At 41.4% G+C, this 14,108-nt stretch overlaps 1 protein-coding gene across 1 annotated transcript in view; it reads left to right on the top strand.

Annotated features, from left to right (window-relative positions):
• Positions 1 to 14,108, top strand: part of LY75 (lymphocyte antigen 75) — a 121,895-nt gene that overhangs the window by 7,456 nt on the left and 100,331 nt on the right. Inside the window, 2 exon segments of the mRNA XM_054699771.1 lie at positions 5,314 to 5,484; positions 12,138 to 12,302. Of these exon segments, the coding sequence (XP_054555746.1) occupies positions 5,314 to 5,484; positions 12,138 to 12,302 (336 nt within the window).

Here is a 14,108-nt window from a genome sequence, read left to right as displayed (position 1 = left end):
TCAGGGTAGTGTCCCTCTAATCAATTATTAGATGTTCTTCTTAGGAGTGGATGTTCTTCTTAGGAGTGAAGGAAGAGCTCTCTATTGCCATCTTGGTGATGTCACCCCTGCTTTCAATTCTTTGAAGGGACATAATTGTATGTTAAAAATTGTGAATCAGTTCTCAAAATGCCTCATTTAACTATAGTTTTCTTTCTAATTCTATATGTTTTGTATTATTTTTTGCATTTATAATATTCTTCTGGGAAGATGGCCGATGGGCTTCACATGGCTGCTTAAGTGATCATTGGTGCAGAAAAAGGCTAAGAACTCACCTAAGGTGCAGAAAAATGTTAAGAACTCCAGAAAGAGCAAAGCAGTACCACCAGCAAAAGCCCAAAGATACAGTGTGGATTTTTGTCCTTCCAAACACAATATTTGGAACACTAAATTTCCAATTGAGAAGTTTATTTTAAAAGGAGGTGTGGGGGCACATACAGTTCTGACTAGTCAAGATATACCTCAGATATGAATTTGCACAGGGGTCAGAACCAAACCTGCCTCCCCTTCTACATTCCTGTCTCAGTGACTGATATATCCAAGTCACAAATGTCAGAAATCTACAAGTAATCCTAGAGTTGTTCTGCTTTTTTCTCCACCTTTCATATTTAGTCAATATTAAGTTTTGGTCATTTTACGTATTAAGTTTATGTTTTCCCTTCCTGTTCATAGAGGGCACTGTCTGAAATTAGGGACTTTCTCTAGGACTGCTGTCTTGGACTCCCATTTAGTCCCTAACCCCACCTTCCTGACTAGTTGTATAAACATAAGACAGGTAAGTCCCAACAAAATGAAGTCCAACATTATCCAAGTTGTTGTAGGTAGGTAGGACTGAAAACCAGGATTGTGTTCCCCAAATTTAGTTTCTTGATTTTTCCCTTGACTTTAAAGTTTAGATTAGATTTTATTAGATCTAATTTATTAGATTAAATTTTAACTTCCAATTTGTCATTAGTGCTATGTTGCCTCTCTCCACAACCCCCATCCTGTGTGAGTTACATGTATATCAGGGAAAACTTGATATAACTTTTATATAACTTGCATAACTTTTTGATATAACTTGTATAACTTTTATGAATAAACTGCTTTTGACTGGCCTCCAGATATGCATTTGTATATCTACCATAGCTCAACCTTAATAGCACTTCAAATTTTGGATGTTTTGTGAATTATGCAAAAGAAAATGGACTTTTAATGGAATATAGCTATAGGACTCTCTTGAATTTTGAGCAACTCTTCTTCCCTAACTCTTTAACCATTGATGTGATTTTGCCTCATGTTACTAAAGAAAATAATTTATTAGTTTTTTGTGTGAGTGCCTGTTCCCAAATAAGCTGTTCTTTTAAGGATGCTGTCACCATAAATTCACACATTCAAAGAAGATTCTTTCAGGAAAGTCTGTCTATTGGATTTAAGAGGTCAAACAGTAGCAAACAATGTGTGACAAACTGTTAAAACTGTTAGTGAATAGTTAGCACAATTTTCTGCTGCTGTGGTGGTGGCAGTTGTGTGCTTATCATTCTTCATGGCATACTGTGCATTGGAGACTTCTTGTTGAAGCCAAGTTTTAAGCTATGAAACATGACTTAAAATCTGAGAAGAGAGCCTTTGGTGTCACAAGGTGTCCTTATGTCAAGGACATTAATCAGTGAGCAGGTTCTCACCTCTATCATTGACAGCTGAGTGACCAAATCTTTCACATAACTATTCAGCAAAAATGGGGATTTCATAAACAAGTATAATTCTTGCCCTATTGATCTCACAGGCTGATGGTAAAGAGCAAGAGATATGTAATTGAAAGTACTTTGTATAACAGAAATGTAAGTTCTTTGGGGAAAAAAATGATGGTTCTATTCCATTAGCAAAAGTCATCAAGATCAGAGGCTGTCCTTTGTTCTGATGTGTAACAGAAATTGGTGATGAGCTACTGGGAATTTTGGGTATGGTTAAAAACAGAACATGAGTAATAAGCTGTATTCTTGTCAAATATAATGTGAACACACTCTCTAACAGAAGTACCTTATTCAAAACCGTGTTTACATTAGAAGAAAATAAACCAGTGTTCCTTAAAAGATTGTCAATAAAAGCTTCCAGATTATTCTTACCTTTGCTATATTGCAGCTTAATACATTGTACACTGTCAAATCAGTTTTCACACTTTAGTTAATGAACATTTGAGAATAATAAAGGATGCAGAATCAAATACCATCTTAAGCACACTTTTAAGCAAATCTTGAGGCATTTTAAGGGCCCCTAATAACCTGCTAAAGGGTGGTACATGCTGATTTTTCATATTTAGACTTCACCATATTTTTATCTGTCAGTGACCATGATTTTAAAGAAATTGAGTATATGGAAAAAGGTGACCAATATATATAATGTTAGCTGTACTATGAAAAACCTTTCCAGAGAACTGTTAATTAGCCTAAGTATTGAGCACTTCCCCTAGCATTTCCAGGCATATTAGAGATTGAAATCAATTTTCAATTCCTCTTTGTATACCAGGGGAATTTATTTATTTTTTTTTTTTCTGGTTGGTCCCTACTTTTTTTTTTTTTTAATATTAAATTTTATTTTTATATTCCCCCATACAATTGCAAATGCCCCATTCTGACCCCAATCCTTCCCCTCCCGCCCCCCACCCCCCAAAAAGTGTCTCTGGTTCGTAGTTTTTTGTTGATTTTGATTTTCACTTTCTTATATTCATTTTCCTGGTCCCTTATTTAAGTTTTCTAGATTCCTGCTATGAGTGAGACCATCCGGTATTTTTCTTTTTCTTTTTGGCTTATTTCACTGAGCATGATCCCTTCCAGTGCCATCCATGTTGCTGCAAATTGCATGTGTTTATCTTTTTTGAATGCTGAGTAATATTCCATGGTATATATGTACCACATCTTCTTGATCTAGTCATCTATTTTTGGGCATTTGGGCTGTTTCCAAAGCTTAGCTATTGTAAACAGTGCTGCTATAAACATAGGAGTGCAGGTGCTCTTTGGAATTGATGTTTCTGTGTCCTTTGAGTAAATACCTAGGAGTGGAATTGCTGGATCATATGGAAGCTCTATGTTTAGCAGGTCCAGAAATCTCCACACAGCTCTCCATAGTGGTTGGACCAGTTTGCACTCCCACCAACAGTGCACAAGAGTTCCTTTTTCTCCACATCCTCGCCAACATTTGTTGTTGCTAGTTTTTTTAATATGTGCCATTCTCACTGGTGTGAGATGGTATCTCATGGTAGTTTTGATTTGCATTTCCCTACCAGGGGAATTTATTAACACAAAAGCTAGTTCCACTACTTCAGTGGCCACCAGCTAGTCCTATGACTGTCCACTCAAGTGGGTGCTTCTTTCATAACCTTGCCTGACTCTCTCCAAGTCCATTTAGAGTTCCAGCAGTTCTTCCTCTTTTTTTTTTTTTTAAATCAGCCCTTACCCCCAATATATTTCCTGGATTTCTTCCATATTGTATCTGATTCATACAATTTTTCTATCATTTACACATTATTATAATATTTATATTTAAAATATAAATATATATTTTTAAATGAAGCCAAAAGCACAATACACATCTACTTCATTGTTCTGTGTATAAGAGTCATGAGTATTAGGCAGTGAACTCTGGCTTTTACGTGTGGCATTCAATATTTTTCAAAATTTCTTGGCCAACTCATCTCTCAGTAATTTGTTCTTTCCCTTTCGTATTTAGGAAACCCATAAATATTATGTGCCTTATTTGTGCGCATGATGTAATCTCTGTGTGGAATGGTTTTCTCCCCAACTTCATTGCCTGGTGACCTGCTGCGTTTTTGTTTGTTATTTATTTATTTATTTTCTTACATCTTTGTTAATTTTTGAAGAGTATTTGATTTCTCCCCTCCACTGTATTCTGTAGTTCTCTGTAGTTCTCCCACCACCTTGGCACCCGTGATGCATCATCATAGTCTTTTGTACTCTTCCCTTCCTCATTTTGACAACATTCTCTTTATGGATCAGATTTATGGTCATCTTGTAAGATTTGTCTCTTTCCTGACAGTTTGTTTGACTTCTCTACATTCCTCATACAAGTAAAACCACTCAATATTTATCTTTATTCTTCTGGCATATTTTACTTAGCATGATCTCCATCCATGTTGCTATAAATGGCATGAGTTTATCTTTTTTGTTCACTGAGTAGTATTCCACTGCCTATATATACCACATGTCCTTGATCCATTCATCTGTTTGGGGGCATGTAGGTTGTTTCCATATCTTGGCTATTGTAAATAGTGCTGCAGTAGACATAGGAGTTCAGGTTTCCTTTCAAATTAGTGTTGTTGTGTCCTTTGGGTAGATTCCTAGGAGTGGAATCACTGAATCTTATGGTTGGTCCAGTTTTAGTCTTTTGAGGAAGCTCCACATAGCTTTCCATAGTGGCTGGATCAGTTTGCATTCCCACCAGCAGTGTAAGAATGTTCCTTTTCTATACATCCTTGGCAGCAGTTATTTCTTCTGGGGTTTTTAATAGGGCCATTCTCACAGGTGTGAGGTGGTAGCTCATTGTGGTTTTGATTTGCATTTCCCTAATAATAAGTGATGTTGAGCATTTTTTCATATGCCTGTTGGCCATTTGCATTTTTTTGGAGAAGTGTCTTTTTAGCTCTTCTGACCATTTTTTGATTGGGTTGTTTACTTTTTTGATATTGAGTTGTGTAAGTTCTTCGTAGATCTTTAAGCTATTCTCCCTCTCATGTCCTCAGAATCCATACCTCAACCTACCTACAATCTCTGAACAATGGAGCTATTTTGTTTATCTCTCTTACTTGACAATTGGTTTCAAAAAGTCCACATCCACCCACAGTGCTTCCAAGATATTTTTCTGTTCCACTCTTACTAAAGAAAATAGAGTGTAAGTTTAATCTTAGAGAGGCACCCTTTCTGCGGGAGCGCTCTGCCACCCACAAGGAGTCTGTTGATGGAGCCAGGATCTGTCAGCTCTCCCTCAAACTGCAATGAATGAAGTTTTACATGGATTATCTCATTGAAAGCTCATAACAACTCTGAGCTAAATACTATTGTTCCTAATTTACAAATGTAGAATTTAAGGCTAATAGAGGTTGAAGACTAGACCTGCGCAGTCAGCGTCCATGCTTTTGATTTCTATACTGTGCAGCCAACCCAGATATTGTGTTTGCATAAGTGAAAACAACAATCTTTATTTCAAACAGTTTTAGAGATTATTCAACTGAAGCTGATTATTTTTAACTCCCCTTTCTTCTACCTCCTCCCCAATTCACAGAGATATACACCAGAGATGGAAACTCCTATGGGAGACCTTGTGAATTTCCATTCTTTCTTAATGGGACCTGGCATCATGAGTGCATTCTTGATGAAAATCACAGTGGGCCATGGTGTGCCACCACCTTAAATTATGAAAATGATCAAAAGTGGGGCATCTGCTTAATACCAGGTATGTATGGGCTAGTAAACTTTATAAATGGAAAGAAAAGAGTACAATTAGATAAGGCAAAGGGGAGAAAGCAAAGTCCAAGGTGACTGCAACAAATATCTAACATAAGGACTATATTATATTTTATCTATATCTAGATATACATATATCTATATCTAGATATACATATTATTTATATCTAGATATACATATCTAGATATAGATATGGAAAGAGAGAGAAGTAATATGTAGCTATGAATTCTCTCTCTGAAGACCAGGAAAAGAATGAAAGTGGGCAAAGGAGGAGGAAGCATTCTGGACCATGCATACCTCAGTGAGAGGAGAGGAAAGAAATAAACACTTAGGAAATTGCTGCTGACCTTTAACAGAGCAGTTTCAAATGACCAATGGTCATAGAAGCTGGGTTATATTGATAATTGCCTGAAGCATGAACAGAAGGAGAGTAAGCCTTTTAAAATTTATGGAGAGGAAAAAGAGTGAAAGCTGCATTGGAGAAGATGTGAGGGTGGTCATCGAAACTTAGTATATTTATGGTCTGAAGCAAAAGTGGGAGACAAAAGAGGCTGACATCCCCAACCCTCTCAATATTGGTGACATTGTTCCCTCTGCCATTTCTTTGTGTTAGGCAGAGAGGTTTTTTCCTAATTGTTTCTTACTTTAAGCAAACTATTCAGAGTATGTTTTTTTGAAGTCACTGTTCTTTAGGAAGAGAGACCAAAGTAATAGTTGCATCATTCTCTGATGTATAACTGTAGGGGCAGGAATGGGCACAGTGCAGGATCTCTAATCCAGCAGGCCAGGTAAAGGAGGAGAGAGTCCTGGAGCCCTCAGTGGCTTTTGCAGGCTTCCATTGGGATTTACCAGGTACATGGCAGGCAGGGGTGCTGGGGTACCGGGAGGCTGGCAGGCCTCCCCAGCCCCCAGCAAGTCTCCACTCTGTTGGGCTCTCCGGCGCTCTCTGGTGGCATTATTCTCTGCTCCTCTCATGGTTCCCACTCTGCTTCTCGCAGTTCTGCTTCTCTGCTTCTGCTGGTGTCCCCGTGACGCCATCCTTAAAAGTCCAGTCTTAGCCCAGGTGAATCCCATCTACATATGCTCACACCCTATTCCAAGTGCCCGCCATCAGGCATCCATTCAGGACTGCAGGGTTCCATCATCTATCCTAATGGCGGGAGGACAGAAAAGCCTGATACTTTTCCCTTACCCTACAATAGTTGAGACATAATTTCTCACCAGTCACGTGAAAGTTACAGGGGAATCACAGTACCTAGGTTATGGTAGATGCTCAAGAAATATTCTCTAATTTGGAAGAATCTGAGGACCACATTTTGAGAATCAGCTTTCTAGATAGGAGCCCCACAACTTTAGTACCTAAAAACCTATTGAAAGATAAAAAGTCAATATTTTCTTTAGCTGGTAATTTTTAATAAGCAGAGTTTGTTCAACCAGGCACCAATTTCATTTAATTCTCACTCTAATTTACATCAAAAGGTTAGATGTGAAAAGGAGCTTTGAAGTTATCCGAAGCAGACCCTCATTTCTTTGATAAGAGACAGCTGAACCATATTAAGGAACTTACTAGTCAGGGTCAGACCATATTTGTGTGGAGCCTGGTAAGGATTCTGGGATCCCTAACCCTTAAAACCTAACGTATTATCCTGCTCTGTCTCAGTGCCTTGACTGGCATGTCTCTTAGTGCCTTTAACCTCCTTTGGATAGTAGGATAGGGTAGTGGTTGAATAGTTAATACATTTATATGCCTCCCAGAATTATTTTTACAGAAGAAGCAAGATTGTAAGATTCTCAACTCATGGAGTGTTAGGCCATGGAGTTTGTATTGTATAACAAACACATTTGCAAATTTACCTATTTTGTTTTTGCCTCTTGTTATTTGGACTGTAGGGTAAAAAAAGGTATCAGGCTTTTCTGCCCTCCCACCATTAGGATTGATGATAGATCTGTGGGCCTGAATGCAGGCCTGATGGTGGGGACCTGGAGTAGGGTGTGGGCATATGTAAGTGGGTACACCTGGGCTGAGAGACTGGGCTTATAAGGGTGGCATCATGGGGATGCCAGAGGAACAGCAGAGCAGAGCAGAGCAAAAGAGTGACCAGAACAAGAGAGAACGGAACAGCAGAGGCCACAAGAGGTCGCCTGAGAGTCCAGAGAGAGTGAAGATTTGCTGGGGGCTAGGAGGCTTGCCAGCCTCCTGGTGCCCCAGCACCCCTGCCTGCGGTGTACCTGGTAAATCCCAATAAAAGCCTGTGAAAGCCACCAAGGGCTCCAGGACTCCTTCTTCACCCATTTGCTCGGATCATAGAGATCCTGATCCATCCCTTCCTGCCACTACATGGGCCATTTAAAAATGACTGAAGAAGCAGTATATGTCATTCAGAAGACCAACAAGTCTAGACTTGAGAGCAGTGTTTTTCATAACTCTGCCACAAACACCTCTAGATGTTTGGTCCCTGTAGGGTAAGGTAAAAGTATCAAACTTTTCTGCCCTCCCACCATTAGGATAGATGACAGAACCCTGCAGTCCTGAATACATGCCTGATGGCGGGCACCTGGAGTGGGGTGTGGGCATATATAGATGGGATTCACCTGGGCTAAGATTACTGCGCTTATAAGGGTGGCGTCACAGGGATGCCAGCAGAAGCAGAACCATGAGAGGCAGAGAGAACCATGAGAGAGGAGAGCAGAGCAGCAGAACAAATGGAAGAACCACAGAGAAGCAGAGACCACTAGAGAGCCCAGAAAGCATGAAGACTTGCTGGTGGCTGCGAGGCCTGCCAGCCTCCAGGCCCCCCTGGAGCCCCTGACTGCTGTGTACCTGGTAAATCCCAATAAAAGCCTGAAAAGCCACTGAGGGATTCTTCACCCGCCTGCTCGGATCATAGAGATCCTGCTCTGTGCCCATTCCTGCCACTACAGTCCCACATATGAAATGAGGGCATTAAGGATCTCTAAGGGCCCATCTAGCTTGAAAGTACATGAATCTGACATGTGATATGTAACTGATTTGTGATAAGTGACTAGACATGGGAGACTTTTTGAAAGCCCCCAGTAGAGTCTGAAACACACTTAAACTCATGAGAGGCTCTGAGTATATATTTCAACCAGTTGTATCAAGTACTGCATATCTCATCCAGGAAATAAAGTTTATTCTTTTGAAATTACACATGTGATGGGTAAATGGAATTAACCGGGCTTTTTACAACACTCACCTCTGTAGCTATCACCTGCAGCCTTGATTTTGTTGATGCAGAAAGCAGTTGGGAGCATGGGTGTGGGGCACACGTGCCTGATGTGGACACCTGGAGTGTGGGTGTGTGAGCATGCGTAAGTGTGCACACCTGAGCCTAGAGGTCAGGGATATAAGGGCAGCATCACTCAGGCAGAGGATGGCTACAGAAGAGGCAAGACCATAAGAGAGAAACCAGAGAAAAGAAATTGTTAGAAGAGTCACAGGGGTCTGGGAGGCCTGCCCCAACCCTGGACAGCCCTTTACTTGGTTGCCACTACCACATGTTTTTTAGATTTTTGTTAAAGAATATGTGCATTATACATTTTGTGAAATATGTATTATGCAATTGTAAAGTGTCAGGAACAGACACAGTGCAGGTTTTCTGATCCCATGCAGACCGGGTAAAGGAGAAGTCAGAGTCCTCAGTGGCTTTAGCAGGTCTTTTATTGGGGTTACCAGGTACACGGCAGGCAGGGGTGCTGTGAGGCCGGGAGGCTGGCAGGCCTCCCAGCCCCCAGCAGGTCTTCACTCTGGGCTCTCAGGCCTTCTCCCGGCTTCTTCTCTTGCTGCTCTCTCGGCTTCTCTTTCGGCTTCTACTGGCTTCTACTGGCGTCCCCATGACACCACCCTTAAAAGCAGTCTTAGCGCAGGTGTATCCACTTCAGGTGCCTGCCATCAGGCATGCATTCATGATCACAGTTTTCCCTCATCTATCCTGATGGCAGGAGGGCAGAAAAGCCTGACATTTTTCCTTACCCTACAGCAATGTACATATACATTTATATACATATGCACACATTCATGTTAATTATTTAATATTGGTTACATATCATATATAAAAGAATTTATTGAGGAGAAAGTGGGACTTAGCTTCTCAAATACAATAGCCATTTGAACTCTAAATCTTGGTTATTTAAACAGTGTATTTGCACACACACACACATACAAATAATGGTTTCACTTCAGGGTGTGGGCAAATCTCTGTAGTCTGCCACCATTTCCAGTACGCTTGTTTTCTATTAGTTCAAGGGGTTGACAATGTGAGCACAGTTGAAGACGCCTACCTTTAGACAGAAGACAGGCAAGTGCAAAAATATGGCAATGTAATTGATTAGGAGAGTGAATAGTAGAAGAAGAATGGAAGTTTTAAGTAGTCTGAGTCGTTTGGTGTCCTATGACTACAATTTCCTTGTGTAATGGAAGAATCAAAATATGGCCTAGTGAAGGACTAATATCACACTGTAAAGTGCAGGACTGGCCACAGTGCAGGTTCTCGGATCCCATGCAGACCAGGTAAAGGAGGAGTCAAAGTCCTCAGTGGTTTTGCAGGTTTTTTATTTGGGGTTCACCAGGCATATGGCAGGCAGGGGTGCTGGCTTGGGGGCTGGGAGGCCCAAAGCAAGTCTTCAGCCCCCAGCAAGTCTTCACTCTATCTGGACTCTCTGGCGTTCGTTCTGCTGCTTCTCGGCTTCTGCTTTGGCTTCTCCTGCTGCTGCTGCTATTGCTGCTGGCGTCCCCCTGTGACGCCGCCCTTAAAAGCACAGTCTTAGCCCAGGTGAATCCCATCTACCTATGCCCACACCCTATTCCAGGTGCCCGCCATCAGGCATGCATTCAGGACAAGGATCCATCATCTATCCTGACGGCGGAAGGGCAGAAAAGCCGGATATTTTCTTTACCCTACAGTCCACCCCCTCAGGGTTTTCTGCCATACAGTCTATACATATATATACAATTTTCTAAGCAAACAAACAATGCAGCCATGGCCCACAAAAGCAAATACATCAAATATAACAAAATACAATATAACAAAATACAACAGAACACAAATAAGTCCAGGCAGGGCACCAACCAAGTGCAAAAGACAATTATTGGTACCAGCAGATGAGCCACCAAATCTGCTGCCGAAGGCACTGCTCATACGAGGGAGGGGAACCACTCACGGCATCTACTATATCACACCAGGAGCCGTCAGGCTTCCTGGCCTTCTCTGGCTGTAGTCTCGGCTACAAGGCACACACAGCATCCACCCCCAGGATGCACTAGCTCTGGGATTGGCAATTTTATTCTGTTGAGGGTAATCGCCAACCCTCAGGGTTTCTGTCTGCAGTCGCTCCAACACTCGGCCTTCACAGCCACCCATGCGACTCACAGACCCCTGCACTCAAGCCAACCCACTGCACAATCACATGGGTCGGGGATCCAAACTCTGCATTCGGCTTGGCTCCACCCCAAGCCACATTCCCCACCCGTCCCCCAAGGACAGGTTCCTCAGCTCCTCACCCTCACTCAAGAATGAGCAGGGCATCACCCACAGGTGATTTTACGAGACTCACAGGGCTTCAGCATACCCAGGCTGCTTAACAGCCGCTTAGGGCTTCTCAACTTAGCATCAGTACCAGCTTTTGCCTTCTTAGTTGGCTTTTCTCCTCCACCTGGCTGCTGGGCATGCACAGGCTGCTTTTGGCCATCTAGGCCCACTGGCCACCCCCAGATTCTCAAAAAAAAAAAAAAAAACAAAACATAACCTGCCAAGGTCCTCCGCCTTCTGGCGGTATTGTCAATCCAAGTTTATCAGTCCACGTCCATCAGTTGAAGTCCATTGGCCTCTCCTTGCGTCAGCAACGGCCTGCTGCCTCAGGGGTCATTGGCTGGTCCTTTCCGGTGTCGTTGGCTGGTCCTCTCGGACGTCTCCTTCACGCCAGGTCTCATCCTGCAGCTCGTGGACGTATCCATCTTCTATACCGCCATGGCGCCTCCAGCGTCGTTACAGGCAGTCTTTTACTCCTTAGTCCCTCCAGGTCTTCGGAGGGCTCCAATACCCGTCTGCATGGATCTTGCCGACTTACGCCAATTGTAAAGGCAGGACAGGATACAGTGAAGGTTTTCTGATCCCATGCAGACCGGGTAAAGGAGGAGTCAAAGTCCTCAGTGGTTTTGCAGGTTTTTTATTTGGGGTTCCCCAGGCATATGGCAGGCAGGGGTGCTGGCTGGGGGGCTGGCAGGCTGGCAGGCCTCCCAGCCCCCAGCAAGTCTTCACTCTATCTGGGCTCTCTGGCATTCGTTCTGCTGCTTCTCGGCTTCTGCTTCGGCTTCTCCTGCTGCTGCTGCTGCTATTGCTGCTGGCGTCCCCCCGTGACGCCGCCCTTAAAAAGCACAGTCTTAGCTCAGCTGAATCCCATCTACCTATGCCCACACCCTATTCCAGGTGCCCGCCATCAGGCATGCATTCAGGACAAGGATCCATCATCTATCCTGATGGCGGAAGGGCAGAAAAGCCTGATATTTTCTTTACCCTACACACACCCTGAAAGATGCCCATTGAATATGCAATATTTCTATCTCTAAGTAATAGAAAACATTATGCCCATACTTTATGATCACTAACATATCTTTTTATCAACAGAAAATGGCTGTGAAAATAATTGGGAAAAGAACGAGCAGACTGGAAGTTGCTATCAATTTAATACTCAGGCAGCACTTTCTTGGAAAGAAGCTTATGTTTCATGTCAGAATCAAGGAGCTGACTTATTGAGCATCAACAGTGCTGGTGAACTAACATATCTTAAAGGTATGTTTACTTTGTGTGTGGTAAAGCAAATTGCTGAAATTGTAAAGATGCAGTCTCTCTGCTACTTTTTTATCCCGGTATGTTGTTTTGTGTATATATCTTTCTATCTTCTCTTGGGATTTAAACATCAACACTGAGGCCCTCAAGCAAAAAAGTAGTGAGTATAATAATCCTGTTCCATCCGTTGAAAATGCATCATGTGATGGAGACTAAAGAGAGGTTAATGTTCAGAAAATGGGCTGGACTAGCAAGATTAAACTACTGCCCTAAGCCTAAATGAAAGGATTTGAAGAAAGATGACCAATCAACTCTTTGTACTTTGAAAAGTAGAGAATTCATGAATGTAAAGAAGATGACTAAGTCACATCAAGTGGCTTCAGTAAAAAGTCCTCACATTTGAGTAAACAGGTGCATTCCTCAGGGGCCAGGAGAATTTAAGAAATCTTAAAATACAATGACATGGACACAAAGTAGAATTTTGTTTGTAGACTTGTGGTTTACATAATTACTTTTTATAATTATTTTTATAGTTATTACATAATTATTTTTATTTTTTAAGATTTATTATTTATTTATGCATACAAGAATTGGGGTACAGGCCAGAGGTGTGGGGGGGGTGAGAGGATTCACCAGAGACAGAGTGGGGAACAGAACAGGCAAACTGACTGAAATACACTGCTGAGGGGAGCAGTGGGCAAGACAGGAGAGGTCTGCTGTGCGATGTGGGTAGCTCCTTGGCCGGCTGGGGATCAAATTTGTGCTACAGAGGCTGCAGAGGCTGTGGATAGCTTCACAGTACTGTGCTACCCCTTGCGCCACCAGGGAGGCCCTATGTTGTTACTTTTAATTACGAGAGCTTATATAGACAAAAATGGAAAATTCTAACCTAGAAAGAGACCTGTATAACCACCACCCTGACTTATATTTTGTCGTATTACTTTATATTCCTCCCCACTCCTATCCTTCCTCCTTCCTTACTTACTTCCCTTCCTTTAAAGAAATAGGTTAACAAAGTTCATCTAAAAGTTTCATGTCCACCTCTCACAATATCCATCCCTTGAGTGCTTTTACTACATATCTATGCATAAATACTATGTGTTTATTATACTATTGTTTTATGTTTTAAAATAATACAAATACTATCTTATTTATCCATTTGTAAGTTTATCCATTGTTAACTAATGCTTTGTAAATATTACATTGTATGAATAAACCACAATTTATCTATTACCCTATTAGGAAACAGGTCCTGCTCTGCTCTTGCTATTGCAAATACCTCTGCAAGGAACTTCCTTATACATGCTTGTCTGTAAACATGTCTGAGAGTTTCTCTAAAATAGAAACTGCTGAGTCGTAGGGTGCTCATCTCTTCACTTCTAATCAAAAATTCTGAATTGCTTTCCAAAGTGATTGCATAAGTTTATACCTTCTCCAGTATTTGGTGTTATCACACTTATTAATTGGCTGATACAATGGATATGAAATGGTATTTTATTCTCCATTTATATTTCCCTTACAATTAAAATGGTTTGCGTCTTGTGTGTCTTAGGCATTCAGGTTTTCCCTCTGAAATTTTCCAGTTTATATCCTTTTCCTATTTTCTATTGAGTTGTTTTTCACTAATTTGTTATACTACTTATGTATTCTGGGCACTAATCTATTGTAAGATTACAAATATCTTTTCCTAGTCTTTGGTTTTTTTAATTTTTTTTGCCTCTTATTAAGATAATGTTAATTTTAATTTGATCAAGTTTATCAATCTTTTCCTTAGTGCTTTGTGCTTATGTTCGCACAGATATATTTGAA

The sequence above is a fragment of the Talpa occidentalis genome, unplaced genomic scaffold (assembly GCF_014898055.3).
Source record: "Talpa occidentalis isolate TD23 unplaced genomic scaffold, MPIMG_talOcc4v2.1 talOcc4.3, whole genome shotgun sequence".
Lineage (NCBI taxonomy): Eukaryota > Metazoa > Chordata > Mammalia > Eulipotyphla > Talpidae > Talpa > Talpa occidentalis.
This window is presented reverse-complemented; position numbering and strand designations above follow the sequence as displayed.